General features: G+C 57.1%; 1 protein-coding gene across 7 annotated transcripts in view; it reads left to right on the forward strand.

Annotated features, from left to right (window-relative positions):
* Nucleotides 1–21405, forward strand: part of TFEB (transcription factor EB) — a 48190-nt gene extending 26785 nt beyond the window's left edge. For 3 of the 7 annotated variants that reach the window (XM_029242320.1, XM_029242323.1, XM_029242324.1), the window contains exons 2-8: nt 14929–15139; nt 15220–15474; nt 16013–16090; nt 17618–17885; nt 18391–18466; nt 19088–19235; nt 20236–21405. In XM_029242320.1, the coding sequence (XP_029098153.1) occupies nt 14945–15139; nt 15220–15474; nt 16013–16090; nt 17618–17885; nt 18391–18466; nt 19088–19235; nt 20236–20724 (1509 nt within the window). In that variant the 5' untranslated portion in view covers nt 14929–14944 and the 3' untranslated portion in view covers nt 20725–21405. Of the gene's footprint in view, nt 1–5091; nt 5892–14928; nt 15140–15219; nt 15475–16012; nt 16091–17617; nt 17886–18390; nt 18467–19087; nt 19236–20235 lie in introns of those variants that run through there. The other 4 variants (XM_029242327.1, XM_029242326.1, XM_029242325.1 and 1 more) reach the window with 3 other exon arrangements.
* The last annotated feature ends 417 nt before the right edge of the window (nt 21406–21822 follow it).

The raw sequence follows: 21822 nt of genomic DNA on the forward strand, positions 1-21822 counted from the left end.
AGTGACTGATGCTCCTCCCCCATCCAACACCCACAAAAGCCAGGGCACTGGGTTCCTCTCCCTGCCCGGCAAAGGGCAAGTGCTTCTTGTGGCGTTTCAGGACAGCAAAAGGGGTGGGTGGGCCGCTGTGTGCGTTTTGAGAGTGAGACCCCCGTAGGGTTCATCTCATACCTGTGTGTGTTGGGGGCGCTGGATGGGGCAGGTGGAGGTGGCTCCCTCACTCCAGGTGCCTGGGGTGGGGGAACATTGCTGTACAAAGTCATTTCTTTTGTTGGGGGGAGAGGTCTCCTCTGGCTCCCAGAGGGAGATGGAGTAGAGGTGTCAGCCGGGTACCTGGGCAGGGCAACAGAGAAGCTGAGTTCTGGGTCTGGGGCAGCTGCCATTGGGGAAGTCCTGGGCTGAGCGAGGGCTAGGCAAGGACCCAGGCAAGGGACCCCTGGATTTTGTGCCCCAACGGACCATTACCAGAAGCCCAGCTCACGCCGGAGTGGGGCTGGGGAGGAGGCCCCGCCACCGGGTGGGTGCGGGTGGCAAGGGGAGTCAGTCTGTGATTGTCCAGTGGCCCCTGCCTGCTCCGGCTGCCCTGTCCTGCCCCCACCGGGCATGAGTCAGACCGAAAGCAGAAGCTGCCAGACGTTGCGCAGGGTGAAGTGAGGCAGAACCAGCAGTGCTATTTTGGAACCTGGTTAATTCCCCCTTCTGTCCCCCAGCGCTCATCACTCAGGGCTCCCCCCACCTCCTTGTCACCAGCTCTTTGCCTTCCTCGAGGGGACTGTTGGGGCGAGACTTGATGTCCCCTGGCACATATGTCGGGGGGTGGGTGTGTTGCTTAAAGCTCCTCTGCTTGCTGGACTCCTCCTCCCTGGCCGAGATGTGCTGGCTTCTCTGGAACCGGCCTTCTGGGGTGTTGGGAGGGCAGGGTGCCCCCTCCTGGTGGGAGCTAGCAGACCGGGTGAAGGATGGTCGGTGGCTTTTAGCACTGCCCCTCCTCCGCTGCTCTCAGGCCAGCTGTCAGCCGCCTCTCCCAGGGCTGTGAGCTGACAAGGGCTTCAGGTGGGAGCCTCTCCTGGCAGTGACTCTTACAGGTTTGGGAGGGATTTCCAGACCCGGAGGGGAGGTATTTTGGGGCCAAGGGCCTTTCCAGAACCCGTGACATCACGCACCCTGCAGCAGCTCCCACTGACCCCCTAGTCAATGGTTCTTTCTTGGGCATCTAGGCCTGCTTGAGGCCCCACATTTTAGGATTTCTTTGGAGCCCGTGTGAGCCTGGGGGCCCCTGGCCGTCCAGCCCGCGGAGGTGACAGAGGTCAGTGGGTGTGTGTTTCTGAGCTGAAGATGAGGGTGTATAGGTGAGAGTGTTACCCACCCGTGGGCCGGGGGGATGGGGGTCCCTGCCACTCCTGAAGCTGTGTGGTCAGGGAGAGGGTGGGCTTTGCTCTTGCTCGCGTGATTGTGTGCGTGGGAGATGGGTGCGGCCTCCATCCGCGGTGTGTTGCCGCCTCTCGGGGGGGGGGCCCTGAGGTCAGCGCTCCACCCGGCTATTTACCCCCCAGCAACCTGGGGTGGTGGGTTTCATGCACTGGGGCGGGGGACTGTCAGCAGGCACGTTGCAGGTGACCAATTAGAATGTGGGTCCCTCTTCAGCTCAGGTGAGCAGGACTTGGGTTTCTTGTCGCTCAGCTGGGTTTGGGGCTTAGGCGGGGTGGGGAGGGGCAGAGCAGTGTTGGGGGAAGGGTGGTCTCCCAGGCCCGCTGCAGGGCCCCAGAGTCTCCCACGCCTCACGCACGGTGTGCAGGCACAGCCTGTCCTCGAGGTTGTCTGCTCTCTGCTGGAGCTGTTCTCTGGGCAGCTGAGTCCTGGGATGGTGTGTGTGTGTGTAGGAGATGCTGTGAGCGTGTGTGAGTAGGTGTGTCTCACACGGCCTGTCTGGGTTGCTTTCCCACTGGGAACCATATCAGCTTCCAGTCAGTTCCTGCAGACTGTTTCCCCTCCTGCCCGAGCCAGAGCCCCAGCACCGAGTAAGCCCGAGTCCAGAGATGGCCTGGAGCCCTGCATTCCCGCCTCCACCTTGGCTCCTAGGCCTGCCTGAGAGTTTGGGTTGTTTGCTCAGGTTCACCGTGCTGCTCAGAAGGCCTGTGCCTGTCCCTTAAAGGCTCCCTCTCTCCACCTCCCAGCTCTCCCCTCCCACCTGTCACACTTGGAGCCAGCAGGTGATCAAGCCTCCAGGAAGCAGCAAGTAAAGTGACTTTAACGTGCCCACAGATGTCCTAGGAGTCCATGTTAAAGTGCAGATTCTGACTCAGTAGGTCTCGGCTGGGGCCTGAGCGTCTGCATTTCTAACCAGCTCTTGGGGATGTGATGCCTGTGGATCTTGCTTTGAGTGGTGAAGCCTTAAATGGCCCTCTTCCATCCAAACTCCATCCAGATGGACTCTGCTCATCCGGCCAGGGAACTAACCCTCAGGGGCCACCCCCTAGGTGCACTCCAGCTCCTTTGATCCCCTCACCTATTCTGAAGGAGGTGGCATTACTGCCATCCTGTTTTACAGATGGGGAAACTGACGCTCTGAGAGGTTGAGTACCTGTCCCAGGTCACACAGCTGGAAAGTGGCAAAACCAGACTTGAACTCTGGTCTGTCAGGTCCAGAGCATATGAGCATTCCAGTAAACCCAGCCATCTTCCGGGGAGCGGACTCAGAAGGCTGAGATGCAGCCAAGGGGGCTGGGTGAGGGGTGGGACCGCAGCTGCAAGGAACATCCAGCCCCACCTGCCTAGCCCAGGGCCCCTCCGCTGATGGGCTCACGACTCCCTACCTGCCTCCTCAGGCCCTTTCTGGACTGACTCCCCGCCTGGGCACCCGGCCTGCTGCCGTGCCCCTGTGCACTCACCTGTGTCTGCGGAGGTTGGGTGTGCGGACCAGGCCCCCCAGCCCCACTGCCTACCAGCGTGCAACCTTGGGCAAGTGGTCAGCCTCTCTGCCTCAGTTGTCCCCCTGTGAGGTGGGGGATATATTACTACTCCCCCAGTAGCATGTGCCTGGAGGATTACATCAGTAACATGTATCAACTCAGAGCCGTGCCTGGTGCATAGGAATCGCTCAGTGCCAGTAGTAACAAACGCCTGCTGGTTTGTTCCCGGAGACCATAGGCCACCTTCTGCGAATGTAACGCAGTTGTCAGGGCTCATAGGTGTTTTTCTTCCTTCTTTTTCCCCTGCAGTCTTCCAAAGCCTTCTTTTATTAGGCAAAGCCTGGATACTTCAGTTTTAAAGAGGTTGTTTTTGAAGTCCTCAGAGGCAGATTAAATTCTTAAAAAGGAAGCCAAGCAGTAGGAGTTCATTGCAGTGGACAAGCAGAGATTGGAGAGGCCTTCGCAGCAGGGAGGAAGCAGAGGAAGCCCCCAAGTGCGGGGGTTAGGAGCCAGGTGCCCGGCCTGGGGCAGGGAGACCTGGGTTTGGAGCTCAGGTTTGGGAGCCAGAAGCCTCTCCGTGTGCCGGCTGCCCGCTCTTCGCTGCCCCTGGGCTGCATCCTCCTCTTCTGAGGAGATGGACGATGGAAGACTGGGTCTCCAATGCTGCCACAGCTCTGGAGAGGGAGCTCCTGAGTGTTCGAAAGCAGCGCCCGGCTCTCCCTCTCACAGGCCTGTAGGCTGGCTCCCCGGGCACCCGGCCCCAGACCCATCCATGCTGCCCGAACCCTGCACCTTCCTGGACAGAGCAGGAAGGGGGCCACCACAGCCCTTCCAGCCTCCTCACGTGATCAACCAGGGGTCCAACTGGGAGAGGGGACAGGACGTGTCTGAGGTCACACAACTGGGTCGTGATATAGCCAAACGCGGTTTTTTGATCCCACTCTGCCCTTTCGGAACAGACTCATTCCAGAGGGTCCAAACTCCCGGGCCCCAAATCCATGATGGCACACAGTGACCAATCAGGCGGAGCCTTGAGACGCATCTTCCCTGGTGGGGGTATCGGTGACCTTATGGGCTGACCTAGCATCCACCGAAACTTAGCTGAGCTTCCCTCAGCAGGGGGATGGGATCAGGTGGGCGGGGGTGGGCGGGGGAGGTCACATGGGGCTTGAAGCCCTTGGAGACCCGTCTGGAAATCCTCCCCTTGCTCTTCAGGCCCCTTTCCTGTCTGGGGTGCCATCTGTGGGCTGTACTCCCCGCCCTGCCCCTCCCTCTGCATGTACAGCTCTGCTGCCGTCCAGTGCCAGATCTCTGGTCCATGTAATCGCATTTCTGTCCAGCCAGTTTGATATAATTTCCCCCCGAGGCCCTCGTGTGGCCACGTTACCGCCTCAGTGAGATCCAGATATATGGTCTCCTGAGCCCTGGGCATGGATTGTCTTGGCTGTTCGGCAAGAAGAGAGCCTGCAGGTGGGCGGGGCCTGGCCTGTGTTCTGGGGCATCCAGGAGGGCTGAGGGGTGTGCAGGCCTCTCTGGGACCCTCTGGAGGGTTCACTGAGGGCAACGCGGGGTGAGGGGGTGAGGCAGGGCTGGGAGTTTACGGGAACAATAATCCATCTATCTACAGGGATCTTCCCTGTGGACCCCTGGTTACCTCATGGGACTGGAGCTGGTGGTGGCCGCACACCTGAGGGAGACCTGGGCTGGCCAGGAGCACTTCACTATGCTCTTGCAGTGCGGCCTTGCACAGGGCCCTTAACCTTTCTGAGTCTTGGTTTTCTCATCTGCAGAGGTTCTGTTTGTCCCATGAAGTGTTTGTGGGGGACTGGTGAGATCTGATACAGGTCATGTGCTGCGTGCAGCGCCTGGTCCATCGTGGGGACTTGGAGTGTCTGCTGAATGAGTGAACAGGTGGTAATTGAGCACGTGATGGGTGGTTGGATGAGCAGCCTCCCAGGGCCCTGAGCCTTGTTCTGGGAAGTCTGCCGGCTAGGATCGGGTGGAGGTTCTAAAGAAGAAAGCTGATTTCTCTGGGAGCTTCCTTGTAGCTGGGGAGACTGGAGGTGATTAGGAAACAACTGGAGAACAAAGTAGTGTGGCCACAGGCAGGCTGTTCAAGGGGATGGGGTGTCCAGGGTTGGGGGTGCAGGGGAGAAGGGGAAGAAGGGGGTTTCAGCCCCCTTGCCCTACTCTAACCCAGGAGACAGGTGGCTGCCCACCGAGCGGCAGGGTGAGGGATTCTGCAACGTGTGTATCTGTGTGTGAGAGACAGAAACAGACAGACAGCAGAGGGTCTGCATGTGTGGCTGGGCTGAGTCTATGCGTATCCCAGGGTGGACATCTCCCAGGACCTTTCTGGTTTCTCCCTCCGTGCTTCCCTCAGCCACATGTCCCCCTGGCCCCCCATCCTTCAAAGCCCAGTGGCAGTCCTCCTGGGATAGGCCTCATGCCAGGGTCCAGCTGATCCCTATGGGACAAGACAGGCACCTCTCTGGTCTGGGATTGCCTTTGAAGCTACCCCCCTTGCCGCACAATTGCCTTGCCTTGCCCCAGGCCAGCCAGGAGGTGCCAGCTCCCACCCTTTCCTGTGGGATGTGAGCTGGGTCCTCAGGCTGATGGGCCTGAGCTCTGGGCCCTGGAGGCCACTCAGCAGGCCGGGAGCTCCTGTGGCTGCCCTTCATCTCCCCTCTCCTTCCTCTCCCTCCTCCCCACCTCCTGCCTGTGTTCAGCCTTGTCTAAAACAAGCCCCTGCCTGTACTCCCCCCACCCCAGGGCCTTCAGCAGCGTCCTGTGGTGCACACTTACCGGGGCAAGTGTGAATTCCAGTTGCTTTTTTTCAGTGTTGGAAGCATCCGGAGAGCCCACTGTTGCCTTTCATGACCCCTAAGGAACCACGGATCAGCTAAGATAATAACGACCCACATGACTAAGTGTCTCCAGCGCTGAGCCCTGTGCTAAGGGTTCTCTTTAGAACTTAGAGAGGTGGGTTTCACTGTTCCCCACCTGCCTCTCCCATAGCACCGCAGTGAATTACGTATAATATACAAGCTTTAGAAAAGAAAATCTTTTAAAACACAAGGATTTTCGAGAGGAAACAAAGAGGGTGCCTGGTATTGGGAAAAGCTGGCCAAGGCCTTTCTGCTTCTGGCCAGTCTGTAAGGAGAGACAGAAGCTGGTGATCTCTAGGCAGTGCTGTCCCCCCACCTGGGGCCTTGTTATGGGGTGTGTGTGCGTGTGTGTGTGTGTCAATGGATGGGGGAATGGATGGGACCCTTTTCTCAAAAGAAATTTAAGAATAGAAAGAGAAGACTCACCCAGGGATGCCCCCGGTGGGCATGGATGAAACGAGAGTAACCAGTGACCGAATGGTATCACCCTTCTGCCCATGATTTCACCCTTGCAGAGGTGAAATCACCCAGCATCCCAACTTAGATCACAGCAGCTCTCTGGGAGAGGTTCCCCAACTGGTAAGTCCCACTTGAGTGTTGGAAAGGCTGAGGCTAGGCTCAGATACTGAGTCAGGCCCAAGTCTGGGATTCATCCCCAAGCATTCTGATGCCAAGTTCCCATAGCATCTTGTGGGAAGGCATGCTGGCTCCTGGGGATCTTATGACACCTCCCTACCCTTAGCTCTCTTCGGGTTTGGCCCAACTGATGCCCGCCAGGCCCTGCAGGGACCCGTGACTGCCTTGGTAATTTGGAACGGCCCTGTCCTAAGGCGAGGGGGTTGCGTGGACATTCTTGTTCCGTTTCCTAGTTCATCAGGCCTTCCTTTGCCACATCCTCGGCCAGAGGGGGCTCAGAGCAGATAAAACAAACCCCAGACCTGGAATCTTCCCCTCTCTTCCCTTCCCAAGGCTGAAAGTTTACCCAGGAGGTCTCGGGGTCCTTCGCCCTGCTTCCGGGAGCCTCAGCACCTGTTCAGGAGGCCTTCCTTTAGTGGTTGGTTTGATTTCCCCTCGGCCACGACTGGGCAGCTCCCACACAACTGGTAGTTTGTAACAGACTGGGTCAGAAGAAAACTTCTTCCTACCACAGAGGTGCAGAATGTGATAAACGGCTGAACCAAGCATCCCGGCCTCTGAGCTTCCACACTTTGTTGTTTCAGCCGCCAGACATATGTTTTTTTCTGGGAATACAGGAAATTATCTCTGCCCTTTGAGGGAGGGCAGAATTTTTTCTGCTTGTGTTTGGGGATTCCAGACCATTCCCTCATCCTGGGCACCCTCTGGCCCCCTGAGCTGGAATGAAAGAGATCAGCTGCTGAAACACTTTGATTGGTGGGGGGCGGGGGGAGAGGCGCATCTTCAGTGGAAATCCCTAAAATAAAATGTGGCTACCTTGTCCCAAGTGCAGGACCAAGGCCAAACTCTTAAGTCCCAGGACTAGGGTGGTGGAGCCAGACTGCCAGCATCCAGCCTCGCCACTTATTAGCTCTGTGACCTTTGGCAAGTGACAACCTCTTTGTGCCTGTTTCCTCATCTGTGTGTGTGAGGGGGACAGTACTGGTATTCATGTCATGAAGTGATTGTGATAATTAAATAAGGTGCTTTGAACCATACCTGGTGCATAGTAAGTACTCCATAAGCATTAGTATAAAATATTTTTCCTCATTAGAAAGTTATACAGGGACTTCCCTGGTGGTCCAGTGGTCAAGAATCTGCCTTCCAATGCAGGGGACGTGGGTTTGATCCCTGGTTGGGGAACTAAGATCCCACATGCCTCAGGGAAACTAAGCCTGCGTGCTCTACAGCCCGCACGCCACAGCTGGAGAGAAGCCCACACGCCGCAACTAAGACCGGACACAGCCAAACAAATAAATTAATTAATTAAAAAAAAGAAAGATATACATTTTCATTATAGAAAAAGAAGAATATTCCACAGGTAAAAAGAAAAAAAATCGGGCTTCCCTGGTGGTGCAGTGGTTGAGAGTCCGCCTGCCGACGCAGGGGACACGGGTTCGTGCCCCGGTCCGGGAAGATCCCACATGCCGCGGAGCGGCTGGGCCCGTGAGCCATGGCCGCTGAGCCTGCGCGTCCGGAGCCTGTGCTCCGCGACGGGAGGGGCCACAGCAGTGAGAGGCCCGCGTTCCGCAAAAAAAAAAAGAAAAAAATCACTCATGATTACATCATCCAAAGAAGTCAGCAATATTTTAGTATATTTCCTCCCAAGAGGTTTTTCTACACATATTTGTACATGATGATCAGATTTTATATACAATTTTGCATCCTACTTTTTGTCACTTGCCATATCCCTGTGTTACTTATTGTAAATACAACATTTGATGAGGAGGAACACGACATAATTTTTTTTTTTTTGACTGCGTGGCTTGCAGGATCTTAGTTCCCCAACCAGGAATTGAACCTGGGCCCTCAGCAGTGGGAGCGCAGAGTCCTAACCACCGGATGGTCAGGGAATTCCTGAACACAACATAATTTAACCGTCCTATTGCTGGACATTGAGATTATTTTTTATTTTTCGCTATATAGTGTGATGGGCATCTTTATGCATAAAAGCCTTTTCTGCATTTGAGATTTCTTCCTCAGGCTAGTGGATATTTTTTCAGGCTTTGATACATATTGCCAAACTGCTCTTCCAAAGAGGATGTACCAAGCTACATTCCGGCAGTTGCATTGAAGCTGCCTGGTACCAAAGGCATTTTAAAGTCGTAGCCACACTTGGGTGGGGGAGGGGAGAGGGTAATTCATTCAACTTTTCTTTTACATTCTTTAAGGTCTGCCCTCATTCTTACGTACAATTTTAGGGAAAGTAGGACACACCTACAGGAAAGTGTACAAACTATGGAGTGAGCATCTGGATGTATTTTCATAAACTGGACACTCCCGTGTCGCCAACCCCGGCATCAAATTACAGAACATTCCTAGTCCCCACACCCACCCCAGGCTGTCCTGTGCCACCTCCCTGTCACTCCCCCTGCAAGAGTAACCAGGATCCTAACTTCTAACACGCAAGATTCGTTTCCCCCGTTTTTGAACCGTCTGTACATCGATCGTGCTGTGTGCGTGTTTGCCTTCTTTTGTTTGCTATTATGTCTGCAGGAGTCATCTGAGTTGTGTGTAGCAGTAGTTGGTTCACTTCCATCACTGAGCAGCGTTCCAGGGCATGGAGGTACCACAACTTCTTTATCCATCTTCCTGCTGATGGACGTTTGGGTGGTGTCCAGTTTTGGCCACTATGTATAGCGCTGCCGTGAACTTTCCGGTCCGTGTCCTCTGGTGCCCACACGGATGCTTTTCTGCTGGGCAGGTACTTAGGAAGGGAGTTGCTGGCTCATGGCGGCGACTATGTATTTTCTGCTTCCTGCTCGTATTTTTTTTTTTTTTTTTGCGGTACGCGGGCCTCTCACTGTTGTGGCCTCTCCCGTTGCGGAGCACAGGCCCCGGACGCGCAGGCTCAGCGGCCATGGCTCACGGGCCCAGCCGCTCCGCGGCATGTGGGATCTTCCCGGACCGGGGCACGAACCACTGCGCCACCAGGGAAGCCCTCTGCTCGTATTTTTAAAGGATCATCTGGAAGGCAGAAAAATCCCCAGGGCAGTTCAGGCCCCACAATTAATTGAAGGGAGGTGCCTCGGCTCAGGGCTTTTTGGGGGGCCCTCCATGAAAATCATGTCCCCTCCGAAGGCTTGTGTCAGGGCTGTAGTGGAAACTGAGTTAGGCCCTGGGTCCTGGCCCTCCAGCTCCAGCTGGCATGTGGCTTCTGACCCTGGCCTCTGCCTCCAGAGGCCACTCGGTATCCTCACCGGGGGTCCTCAGCTGGCCTCACAACCATCATGCTGAGCAGGGCAGGGCTCGGGCCAGACTCCAGGTGGAGCTGGGGGGACCCAACTTTGGACATGACTGGAAGCAGGTTGGGCCCCTCACAAACCCCTAGAAGCTGCCCTACTTCCTTTTCCCTTGTTTTAAAAGAATCACACAAGTAACGCATCTTCACATCCTAGGAGTTAAGTCTTCGAAAGTGGAATGAGAAACTATAAAAACCCCTCTTTTCCCCTCCCCGCTCTACTGCCTCTCCCCAGAGGTAACACAGTGAACAGTTTGGGTGTTGGGGGTGCCCGGATGAGTGGATAAAACGTGGGGGCTGTGAACCAGGCTGCCTGGTTCAAATTGCCCTCCTGCTACTTACCAGCTGTGTAAATTAGGGCCAGTGACTTCACCTCTCCGTGCCTCAGTTTCTCCCTGAAAATTGAAGGCAATAATAGTCGTCACTGCTTGGGGTTGTTGTGAGGAACAGATGAGTTAATAGTTGAAAAGCACCCAGCCCAGCCCTGACCCATGGCAAGGATTCAAAGAGCATCTTGATTCTTCTAGTCTTTTCTACACATTTACTCATTTCCTGCCTAAGTGGGCTCCGGCTGTACATTTTATTCTGCAGTTTGATTTGTCCACTCAGTGCTGTATCTCTGAGATCTTCTTTCCTATATCTGAGACCTTTCTGTTCTGGGACCCTCTTTCTCCTTGCGTCTCCTCATGGAGTCCACTGATTTCTCCCCATCGTTCCCCTCCCTCTGTCCACATCTTCCCTTGGAAAAGGTTCTGACCAGCCTGTTCATACTAAGGCGTAAATGACTGACGACGGAGGCTGGTGTGAAACCACCTCAGGCCCCTGACCAGAGGAGGGCACAGCTTCGGAGGGGAGCCAGGAGCCACCCGTTATCAACGCCTAAGGGCTGTTCTGTTAGGTGCGTTCTGCACACTCACTGTGTCTCCTTGAATCCTCACAACGACCCCAAGAGGCAGGTGCCATTATTGGCTCCATTTTACTGGGGAGGAAACCAAGGCACAGAGAGGTTAAGTGGCTTTCCCAAAGTCACCCAGCCAATATGGGCAGAGCAGGCACTTCGGCCACCTCTGTTGACTATGAAGTCCATTTTGGTCACAACTAAACTAGAACCCCGACACAGCTTAGGGAAGGTAGAGGCAGGTGGGAGGTTCTGGGGGAACCTCAGCAGAGGCGACCTGTGGACTCTGAGGGTGCAGATGGGGGCAGCTCTCATTGCCTCGGCTGCAACTTAAGCCCCTGCTATGTTTTCCATGCTACTGGGCAGGGGCAGGAATTCTCTGGAGCATCAGACCCCCTGGTCCCCTCAGGAGGAGGGGACAGGGGCGAAGCTTCTTCAGGGAAACACCCTAGCCCCAGGGTCTGCATCGTAGTGGGCACTCGAGTTCCTGGTGTTACCGAGTACATGCACGGTGGACCCTTTCCAGGCCTGGTGGGTCTGACGTCAGACAGTGGGGAGGGTCTGGGGAATTTTAGATCTCCCGTGTTCCTCCTCTCAGCCCTTCCTGACCAGACTGGGCACTGGGGGAGGCTGCGAGTGGCCCTTAGGCTTTGAGTGAGCAGGAGTGCTTGGGGGTTGGGGGGGTGTTAGCACCCCCAGGGTCTCTCTTGGACCACCCCATCCGCCCTTGGATCCCCTCACCCCTCAACTCCCGCCCTTAACCCCATACCCATCCCACCTGGCCACGCTTAGAGCAACCCAGGCTGGGAGCCAGGGCAGGGGGCTGGGACTCTGCAGGTAGCAGCAGCTCTGCGAGGGGGGTGAAAACTTTGACAACAGGATTGGGGGTGGGAGAGTCACCTTCTGTCAGAGGACCGGGGACAGGCTAAGGCTTCTGACACTCTTTGATACACAGACAGCTGAGGTTCATAATTCAATATCCTCCCCCAGGAGGCTCTCACAGACCCCAGCTGGGTGGTGGGGCAGGGATTCCTGCGTCCATTTTACAAATGAGCAAACTGAGGCTGGCGCAGGCAGTGAGAGGCTGAGCAGGCTTGAGCCCATGTTCTCGCCCAGCCCAGGATGGGCGCCCAGCCCTTTGTGAGAGAAACAAGGGGCTCGTTCTCCCTCAGTCCTCCCCGTGCCGGCTGGCACTGCCAGGCTCGGTGTCTGCACCCTCACCCCACCCCTGCCCCCATGGGCCAACTGAAGTTAGATTGTTCCTGAGGGGGAGGGGCTCGCTGCATTTGTGAGCGGGCAGGGGGTGCAGCTGCGAGGGGAGTGAGCTGGGCTGGGGTCAGAGCCTGTGAGGTCTGCAGGGCTGCAGCGCGGGCAAAGACAGGCTACCCCTCTGTAGGAGCACAGGACAGAGATGGAGGCTGCAGATGTGTCCCTGCTACAGGACAGAGGAGGGGGGGGAAAGGGTGTGTCTGCTCCTTTCTCCTTGGGAACTGTCCATAGGGAGCTGGGCAGAGAGACCCCTGGGGCTGAGGCAGCCTCGTCACAAATTCCTGGCCTACGGGGACAGAGAAGGGAGGAAGGGAGGTAAGCTTAGGGCCGCTGAGTACTCAGCCCTCCAGCTGGGTAGCGCTGCTCCACTTTGTAGGGCAGGATGCAGGGTGATTAGGAGCAGCCCTGGCTCGGGGGTCAGGTGGCTTGGGCGGCCCTGGGTCAACCAGATGTGCAACCTGGGACAAATGCCTTCCCAGCTCTAAATGGAGACATGATGGTCTCAAGACCCTTCACCCTCACCCACCATGAGCCGGGGAGCCAGAATGTGGGATTGGGTCCCAGCACAGCTGTCCCTGCTGCCCGAGACCTAACCTCCCTGTGCTTCTGTTTCTCCTTTTCTGTAGAAGGAGAATAATAACCAAAGCTACCAGATGGGGCTGTTTGAGGTTAAAGTGCTTGAAACAGTGCCCAGCACACAGTAAATGCTCAGATAGATGCAAATTATTATTATTTCCATGATCCGGTGATTTTCACTGATTATATGCCAGTACCTTCCGCTAATGCTGACTTAGTCTGATGTCTGGCATTAGGCAGAACATGTCAGCCTGTGCTGCTTTCCTTTGCCACCCCCAGAGGTCTGGTCTCATTCTTAGGACCTTGGGCACAGCTCTGGCGTCTGGTCTACGCTGTGGCTGACCCTCCAATCTTGTGCTGATCCACCACTCACCCGCTCAGCCTACCAAGTGCTGTACACTGTTGAAGACACATTATTTTCATTTAACGCTCTCACCAATCTTCTGAAACTCTTTACAGGTCAGGTAACTGAGGCTCAGAGAAGTTAAGTGACTTGCCCAAGGTCACACAGCAAAGAAGTGGCAGAACTGAGATTCAAGCCCTGTTTGTAGCACTTGCTCAACTACAAAGTTGTACTGCCTCTTGCAATATCGCTGAGAGGGGACCCTGCAGCCCCTGTCAGGACCTTATGGCATCTGGTCACCCCCAGGGCCCCTGCACCTCTCAGAGAGTCTCAGCCCATCCCAGCTGGGAAGGACCTTAGAAATCACCCAGTCCAACATTTTCATCTTGTGGATGGGGAGATGGAGGCTCAGAGAGGGGGAGGGATGTGCCCAGGGTCACTCAGTGAGCTAGGGACAGAGTGCGACCAGCTGCAAGACTCATTCTGTCCTGTCCTGCCCCCTTCCCAAATAGGCCTTAGTCCCCTGTCCTCCTGAGACCCTTCGAAGATCAGGGCTGATGTGCTGGGTGGTGGAAAGCTCTCTCTGGGCCCTGGGAGGACCAGGTGCCCTGTAGTGGCCCTCCCTGCTCAGGGTTACAGTGGCCTGAGGACTTGCCTTTCTCATTTACTGGCCTGTAGATGCCAGGAGCTCAGGGACTGCAGCTGGCTCGCTGCTGTATGGCCAATGCTGCTTCATAAATAGTAACCATTCTCTGCACATGTTCATAGAAGCCTGAGGCACAGCAGTGAGCAAGACAGACAAAATGCCTGCCCTCAGGGGAGTTTGCATTCCTATTGACAAAGAGATAGAGAATGAATTGAAATAACTAAGCAAAAATGTGTAATATTTAAGATGGTGGTAAGTGACATGGAGAAACAAAACAGGGAAGGAGCATAAAGTGGGGGGCGGGCTGGTGGGGGGGTTTGCAGTTTTAAATAGGGTAGTCATGGAAGGTCTCTGTAAGGAGGTGACCCACTTGAGTGGTGGAGGTGAAGGAATGAGCCATGGTGGTGTCTGGGGGATGGGCACCTCAGGCGGAGGGACGCGCAGGTGCAAAGGCCCTGAGGTAGGAAACGTGCCTGGTATGTCTGAGGGATTGGGTGTGGCTGGAGCAGATGGAACAAGGAGGAGAGTAAGAGATAATGGGGTCACAGGGATCATGAGGTGGGGACAGATCATAGAGGGCTTTTTATGGTGAGGACTTTGGTTTTTACACTGAGTGAAACAGGAGCCATGGAGAGTTCTGAGCCGAAGGAGGGAGAGGATCTAACTTTGGTTTTTGTTTTTTTTTTTTTTTTTTGTGGTACGCGGGTCTCTCACTGGTGTGGCCTCTCCCGTTGCGGAGCAGAGGCTCCGGACGCGCAGGCTCAGCGGCCATGGCTCACAGGCCCAGCCGCTCCGCGGCATGTGGGATCCTCCCCGAGCGAGGCACGAACCCGTGTCCCCTGCATCGGCAGGCACACTCTCAACCACTGCGCCACCAGGGAAGCCCCTAACTTTGGTTTTAACAGCACCCCTCTAATTACTGAGTTGCAAGTAGAATGTCATGGGGCAAGCAGGAGGGAGTCTGGCGCTAGGAGGCACCTTCAGGAAGCCAGGTGAGGCATAGCAGAGGCTGGGCTCACACTGGGGCAGCGAGGCAGCGGCAGAGGAGGGTGTATTTGAGGCCCGATCTGGAGGCTCACCAGGTGGCATGAGACAGAGAAAGGAGTCAAGGTTGACTTCAAGTCTGGGAGGCTGACCTGGAGGGAGTCTCCATCTCTGGCCCAAGAGCCAGCAGACTTGGGTTTAAGTCTCTGTCACCCACTTGCTTGGTGACCTTGGGCAAACCCCTCCCCCTCTCCTGTAAAATGCGGTTGCCCTTGTCCTGGCCCCTTCCCCAAGACCCCGTGCACTTTGTTACGTTTTTTGTTTGTTTTGGGCTGCACGGCGTGGCTTGGGGGATCTTAATTCCCTGACCAGGGATGGAACCCGGGCCCCCTGCATTGGAAGCACAGAGTCCTAGCCACCGGACCACCAGGGAAGTCCCAAGACCCCATGCACGTTGAAGGGGACCGTGCCTCACAGCACCGCCCCCTCCCGTCCGCAGGGAGCCAGCGGCCACCATGGCGTCGCGCATCGGGCTCCGCATGCAGCTCATGCGGGAGCAGGCGCAGCAGGAGGAGCAGCGGGAGCGCATGCAGCAGCAGGCCGTCGTGCATTACATGCAGCAGCAGCAGCTGGGGGCGCCGCCCACCCCCGCCATCAACACCCCCGTCCACTTCCAGTCTCCGCCACCCGTGCCCGGGGAGGTGCTGAAGGTAAGGCCTGCTCCACCCTGTCCCTTCGCCCCGGTCCTTGGAGCCCCCGCCCTGAGCCCTTTACCTCCTCCCGGCTCCAGGTGCAGTCCTACCTGGAGAACCCCACCTCCTACCACCTGCAGCAGTCCCGGGACCAGAAGGTGCGGGAGTACCTGTCTGAGACCTACGGGAACAAGTTTGCTGCCCACATCAGCCCTGCTCAGGGCTCCCCAAAGCCCCTGCCAGCCGCCTCCCCGGGCGTGCGGGCCGGACACGTGCTGTCGTCCTCAGCCGGCAACAGTGCTCCCAACAGCCCCATGGCCATGCTGCACATCGGCTCCAACCCTGAGCGGGAGGTGAGTGAGGAGCTGGCCGGTCCCTGCCACCAGCAGAGCTGGGGCCACGTGCTGTGCTCCTGGGACTCCTAGTCTAATGGCAGAGGCAAGATACTGCCCTCAGGGAGCCCAGGTCTGGGGAGAGACACGGCCCCGCCCTCGGGGACCCCCCCATCTGAGGGGAGACACGGCCCCGCCCTCAGGGAGACCCAGTCTCCCAGGAGAAACACCCCTACTTTGGAAACCTCTGCTAGGGAGAAACAGGAGACTCATACAGGAATGCCCAGCACACTTGCAAAGCCATGTCCTGACAGAAGGTATATAAAGCCATCTGCCTGGCCAACTTGGCTCCTTGGGAAGAGCCCTGGCCTGGGCCTTGGGGCCTGTGGGACCTGGACAGCTCATCCTCTCTCTGGGTCTGTTTCCTTCCCCCCAGGTGAGCAGATGGGGTGAGGTGGGCACCAAGGTCCCTTCAGGTCAGTGGCTGTCCCAGTGCCCCCTTTCCCCTGCCTTTCTCCGAGTAGGCACCCCACAATATGGACTATTTTTTCCCTTTCAGTTTGATGTCATCGACAACATTATGTGTCTGGACGATGTCCTGGGCTTCATCAATCCCGAAACTCAGATTCCCAATACGGTATTGCTGGCCAGGGCGGGGTGGGTGTGTCAGAGGGAGGGGCAGTGGCCCTACAGCGGCTGTGAGCCTGGAGAGAACTAGAATATCTCCCACAGAGATGAGAGTCACCTCCATCAAATCATGTGACAAGGGCCCAGGGTCCCGCAGAGCTGTGAATCCAGAGAGTACGCCTTAGCCTGCGTGCGTGGTGGGGCTTGTGGGGAGAGGTGGCTGGGGAAGGCTTCCTGGGTCGGAGGTGGGGCAGGAGGCACTGGTACTCAGGGGAGCAGTGTGGCCCCAGGAAGGCCTGGAGCTGATGAGTTTCTCTGAGATATGGGGCCCCCTCTTCTACCAAGCCCAGGACCCAGAAAGCACAGGCCTGTGTCCCTCACTCCGAGGGGCAAGTGGTTTCAGGCTGGTTCGGTTCCCTCCCTCTGGCAGCCTCCTGGCAGCGTTAATGCTCTCTGGGCTTCCTGGGCAGAGGTGACAGGGCAGGTGGGAAGGGGTCAGGCTTGGAATCAAGAGGCCTCGATTCTGGCTTTGGCTGTGACTCTGGGAAGTCCCTTAAGTGTTCTGAGCCCCTGGGGATGATGCCTTCTACCCACGGGCTGGTGGGAAAATTAGATAAGGCAAGAAATTGGGGGCTAGCTCTGCACAAGGGGGACAGGTACTTACACTGAGCAGGTGGAATTGCAGGCGTCCCCTTCCCTTTTTTTTGGAGATCCCTGAACCTTAGCTGCTCACTCCTGCCCCTTGGGCCCCAGCCCATGCTGCTGGGGGAAGTCAAGGAGTCAGTCCTCAATCCCCGCTGCCTGGTGACAGTGCCCAGGGGCTCATCAGGAGTTGGCAGGGGCCAGTGGGTCGGAAGCCTGCTGCCAGCAGGGGCATCGGGGGCTGGGAGGCCAGGGAGGAGGGCACAGCGTCTGGCCCCTTTAGTGGGGGCCAGGGTACCCTGCAGGGTTCTGGGCCTGTGATTTGCTCTGCGTGAATGTGTGGCAGGAACTGGGAAGATCTTTCCAGAGCTCGAACCTGTCCCTGTGGGGCCCGTTTAAACCCCCAATGGCTGCTCATCACCAAGTCCCAGGGTCTCTGCAAGTGGAACCTGCCCTCCGGCGTCCGGCAGGATCTCCCCCCACTCCCCCGCCACCACTGCGCTCCTTCGGCTTGAGGTGCTTGTGACCTCATGCTGTGTCCAGGCTGCTTCCCTGCTCAGCCATCCCCCAGCCCATAGTGCCCTTCCTCACCACGCCCTCTGGAAACCTTCCAGATACTCCAGAATAGATTAGGTGCCCCTCCCCTTGACTTCCAAAGGCCCTGGGGGAAATCCTCTCACCCACTATCTCCTCTCTCTCCAGCTGCTTCCCAGCGCTGGCTGGTTGCTCCTTGAGGGCAGGGGCTGCCTCTTATTCAGCTCTGGACTCTGCCCTGGGTGACCCCAGCACAGCCTCCCCCAGTGTCCCGGGGAATCCTGGGACGATGGGCCCTGGGGAGAGCCCCCCGAAGACAGGGGGCTGCTCATCGGGTACCCTTCCCCACCTCACCCTGCAGCTGCCCCTGTCCAGCAGTCACCTAAATGTGTACAGTGGAGACCCCCAGGTCACCACCTCCCTGGTGGGCGTCACCAGCAGCTCCTGCCCAGCCGACCTGACCCAGAAGCGAGAGCTTACAGGTACCAGCCCGCTGCTTCCCTGCGCCCCAGCTCCCGAGTCCTGCCGCTTCCCTTCCCCTCCCAGCTCCTCTCTCCTCTCCTGTTCTCCAGATGCTGAGAGCCGGGCCCTGGCCAAGGAGCGACAGAAGAAAGACAATCACAACCTCAGTGAGTCTCCCCAGCCCCTCTTCCTCCCCTCACCTGGGCTGGCTCAAAAGCCACTCTCTGACCTGCACAGCTTCTAGGAAGGATTCCCTACCCAAGGCTTTAAAATCCTGGCTTTGGTGTGACTGGGTTCAGCACAGCCCTCGTCCCGTCAGCCCTTTCTAGGAAGGGGTGGGAGAGGTGCTCCAGGGAAGAGATATTCATGAAATTCCCAGCACTTCAGAGGGAATGAGTTTATCAGATTGTTTTCTTTAGGACGTGGAGTCTGGGAAGGAGTTCTGGGCAGTGGAGAGAGAGAGTCTTCCCCAGGCAGCTTCGCCCGCTACAGCCTGACCCCCTTAGCTGTGTCCGACCTGTCCCCGACCCCCTCACCCCCATAGAAATCCCATTTGGTTGGTCACCCACTCCTTCCCAGAAGGACTAAGGCATCCCTGCTTGGGCTGGACCCTTCGTCCCAGGTGGGGTCCTCATCCCCCTAATGGCCCCTCCTGGAATTTGTTACTTTTAGTTGAAAGGAGACGGAGGTTCAACATCAATGACCGCATCAAGGAGCTGGGAATGCTGATCCCCAAGGCCAACGACTTGTGAGTGGGTTTCCTGGAGGAAGGGAAGGGAGGGCAGCAGCTCACAGGTATTACCTGCTGGTCGCCAGGGGGAAGGGATGGGAAGAGAATCCCTTGGTTGCTGCCTCAAAGAGCTTATCATCTATTTGGGAAAGAAGATTCCTCCCTCCCCCAAATAAGGAAGGCTCAAGACAGAGGAGCAGACGTCCCAGAAGTGAGGGTGGGGTCAGGGGTACTTCCTGAAGGAGGAGTCATGCTGGAGTCATGCTGGGAAAGTTTGGCAAGGCCACAGGACTGGTGCAGAGGTGGTCCAGGGACAGGAGTAGTGAGAGTCAAGGATGACTGTGGGTGTGGGTTTTGGTGGCAGGAATGGGAGGCCTGGGGAAGGAGGCTGCTTCAAATTGCTTGGTTCCTGGGATTAGTGACGTGGGTGGTAGCACCACAGTTACCTGCGAAGGCCCGTTCTGTGCAGATGGAGATCAGCCTCCTTCATAAGTAGGGGTTGGCTGGATCTGGGATTTGGGGCAAAGTTGGGAGAGGCGACATAAGCTCCGAACAGGGTTTTACTTCCACCCACTAAGCTCCTGGCAAATACTTGCCCCCTCCCCTGAGCATGCACCTCTGATTCTGCCTGGCCTACAGGGATGTGCGCTGGAACAAGGGCACCATCCTCAAGGCCTCTGTTGATTACATCCGGAGGATGCAGAAGGACCTGCAGAAGTCCCGGGAGCTGGAGAACCACTCTCGGCGCCTGGAGATGACCAACAAGCAGCTCTGGCTCCGCATCCAGGTCTGGCCCCTGAACTTGGACTTCTTGGGTAGCTCTGACTCCTGACCCCTGGCCTGAGTCCTGACCCCAGGGGCAGTGCTTATACTTCTGAAGTTGGAGACGTGGGGATGATGCCCATGAGGAGGGAGGACGTATCAGTCAGGATGTTATAGCTTGGTAACAAACAATCCCCAGCATCTTTAAGCAACAGATGTCAGTTGGAGGGCCTGTTCCGTGAGACCCTCATTCTGGGACCCAAGCTGACGGACAGGCACATCTAGAGCTGGCTCTTAAAGCCATGTGTCACCCTTAGGGTGACACTTGTCCCTTCTGCTCACATTTCCTCCGTCAGTGCGAGCACATGCCTATACCTAACGTCAAGGGGGCAGGAAAGGGCAAACCTACCCCTGTGGGAGGCAGAGAGCTGGGACTTTATGGTGGGTAATGCTAAGAATCACCACAGGGGACAAGAGAAAGAACAAAGGCTTGGGAGAGTCCATCCTACCACCTAGAGCTGCCTAGTCCTGGCTCTGTGTTGAAGGCCTCTTGTCCTCTTTGGACCTGAGGCTGGTCACCTATATACAAAGGGCAGCTGGACTACAGCTTAAAATCCTTCTATTTCTTATGGTAGATAATACAATTCACATTACAGTCCGGCACACATAGCCATACTCAAAGTGAAAAATCAAAGCTTCATGAAAGAACCCTCATCCTTAATAGATGAAGTGCATTCTGACAGTTTCTCATCTAGTCTAATCTAGGCAAGTCTATTTCAATTAAAAAAGTAGGGAGCTGGTCTAAGGCTCACTGTAGTGGTTTCCCAACCCACTCATGAGTTGCGACTTGTAGTTTGAAAAAACACTGGTCTAGACTCTAGAGCTACCCTGTGCTTCCTCCCAGCTGAGACATTTTGTGGTCTTGGGTGCCACAAAGGGAGGGGCAAGGGCTGCAGCGGAGGTGGGGGGCGGGCAACGGGTGCCCACGGGTGTGTGCCTCCAGCCTCTGTCTGCCGCACCTGCAGGAGCTGGAGATGCAGGCTCGAGTGCACGGCCTCCCCACCACCTCACCCTCGGGCATGAACATGGCTGAGCTGGCCCAGCAGGTGGTGAAGCAGGAGCTACCCAGCGAGGAGGGTCCGGGGGAGGCCCTGCTGCTGGGGGCCGAGGTCCCCGACCCTGAGCCACTGCCGGCTCTGCCCCCCCAGGCCCAGCTGCCCCCGCCAGCCCAGCCAGCCCAGCCACCGTCCCCATTCCACCACCTGGACTTCAGCCACAGCCTGAGCTTTGGGGGCGGGGGCAACGAAGGGCCCCCGGGCTACCCCGAACCTCTGGGGCCAGAGCATGGCTCCCCGTTCCCCAACCTGTCCAAGAAGGATCTGGACCTCATGCTCCTGGACGACTCACTGCTACCACTGGCCTCCGACCCCCTCTTCTCCACCATGTCCCCCGAGGCCTCCAAAGCCAGCAGCCGCAGGAGCAGCTTCAGCATGGAGGAGGGCGACGTGCTGTGACCTGGGCCACGGGGGTGGGCCTGGGGGGTGGGAGAGCCAGGGCCACCTCCCTCCCACCCTCCAGCCTGTATTTGTGTGTGAAGTAGCCCCTGCCCTGCCTCACTCCGCCCTGTCGGCCCCCTGTTTGGGCTTAGTGCCCTTGGCAGTACGTGGGGTCGGAAGCCCCCCACCCAGGGGCAGCCCTCTTGATGGGGCTGGGCAGAAATAGGCCTTCAGCCCGGCTCCCGGAGGTGAAATCATGAGGGTGAGGGAGGATACAGGGTGTGCTGGAGGTAAGACGAGGTCTTACCTTCTGAGCCTGGTCCCCCCACCGATGAAGGAGGACTCGTTGGAACCAGGGGTCCAGAGGTTCCTTCTTGGAGGCAGTGACTGGTCCAGGGGGTGCCCAGGCCTGCCTTTCTGGACTCTGATGGCAACAAGCCCGTCCTCCAGCCTGGCACTCCCCGCACCCCCCTTTGGTGCTAACAGCTCTCCACCAAGTGGTGTGAGGGCGGGGGTGGCCAGAAGAGAAGGCGCTGGGTTCAAGTTAGAGTGGGGTCACTGCTGGAAGAGCAGCTCCCCTCCAGTCTCCCCACTTTGTGCCTTTAGTAAACACTGTGCTTTGTACCTGTTTGTCCTGTCTCTTTGGAGGGGGGTCTGGGGACAACAGAGATGGGAGGATTCAACCCAGTGGGCTCCTTTCTGGATTCAGAGTTCAAATGCCCCCATGGGGATCAGGGAAGGGGGATACAGGCAGGAGGGACTGAGTCCATCACCTAGTTTTCCCCAACTCCCCAGCCCTGCCCCATGGGAAGCTGGAGATCTAGCCTTACTTAGGTGGCTCGGGAGCTGCCGTGGGGTGGGGGTGGGGGGGGCTTGTCCCTCCTCGCGGCCACAAGGTGGCGCCACAGCCCTGCTGGTCTCACACCTCCAGCTGTGGCCTGAGACCGCTGACCCGGGTGATGTGGGAGACCCCGTTGCTTGTAAACCAAGTCTACTGCTCCTAACTGCTGCTCTTGGGCACTGTGGGTCCAGGCTACTCCTGGCCGGGGATGGGGGGCATATTTCTCCTGTTCCCACCCCCAGTTCTTTCCCCTCCATAGGTGGGCTGCCCGATCT

This window comes from Monodon monoceros, unplaced genomic scaffold (assembly GCF_005190385.1).
Source record: "Monodon monoceros isolate NGI ecotype Baffin Bay Population unplaced genomic scaffold, NGI_Narwhal_1 Super_Scaffold_3, whole genome shotgun sequence".
Taxonomy (NCBI): domain Eukaryota; kingdom Metazoa; phylum Chordata; class Mammalia; order Artiodactyla; family Monodontidae; genus Monodon; species Monodon monoceros.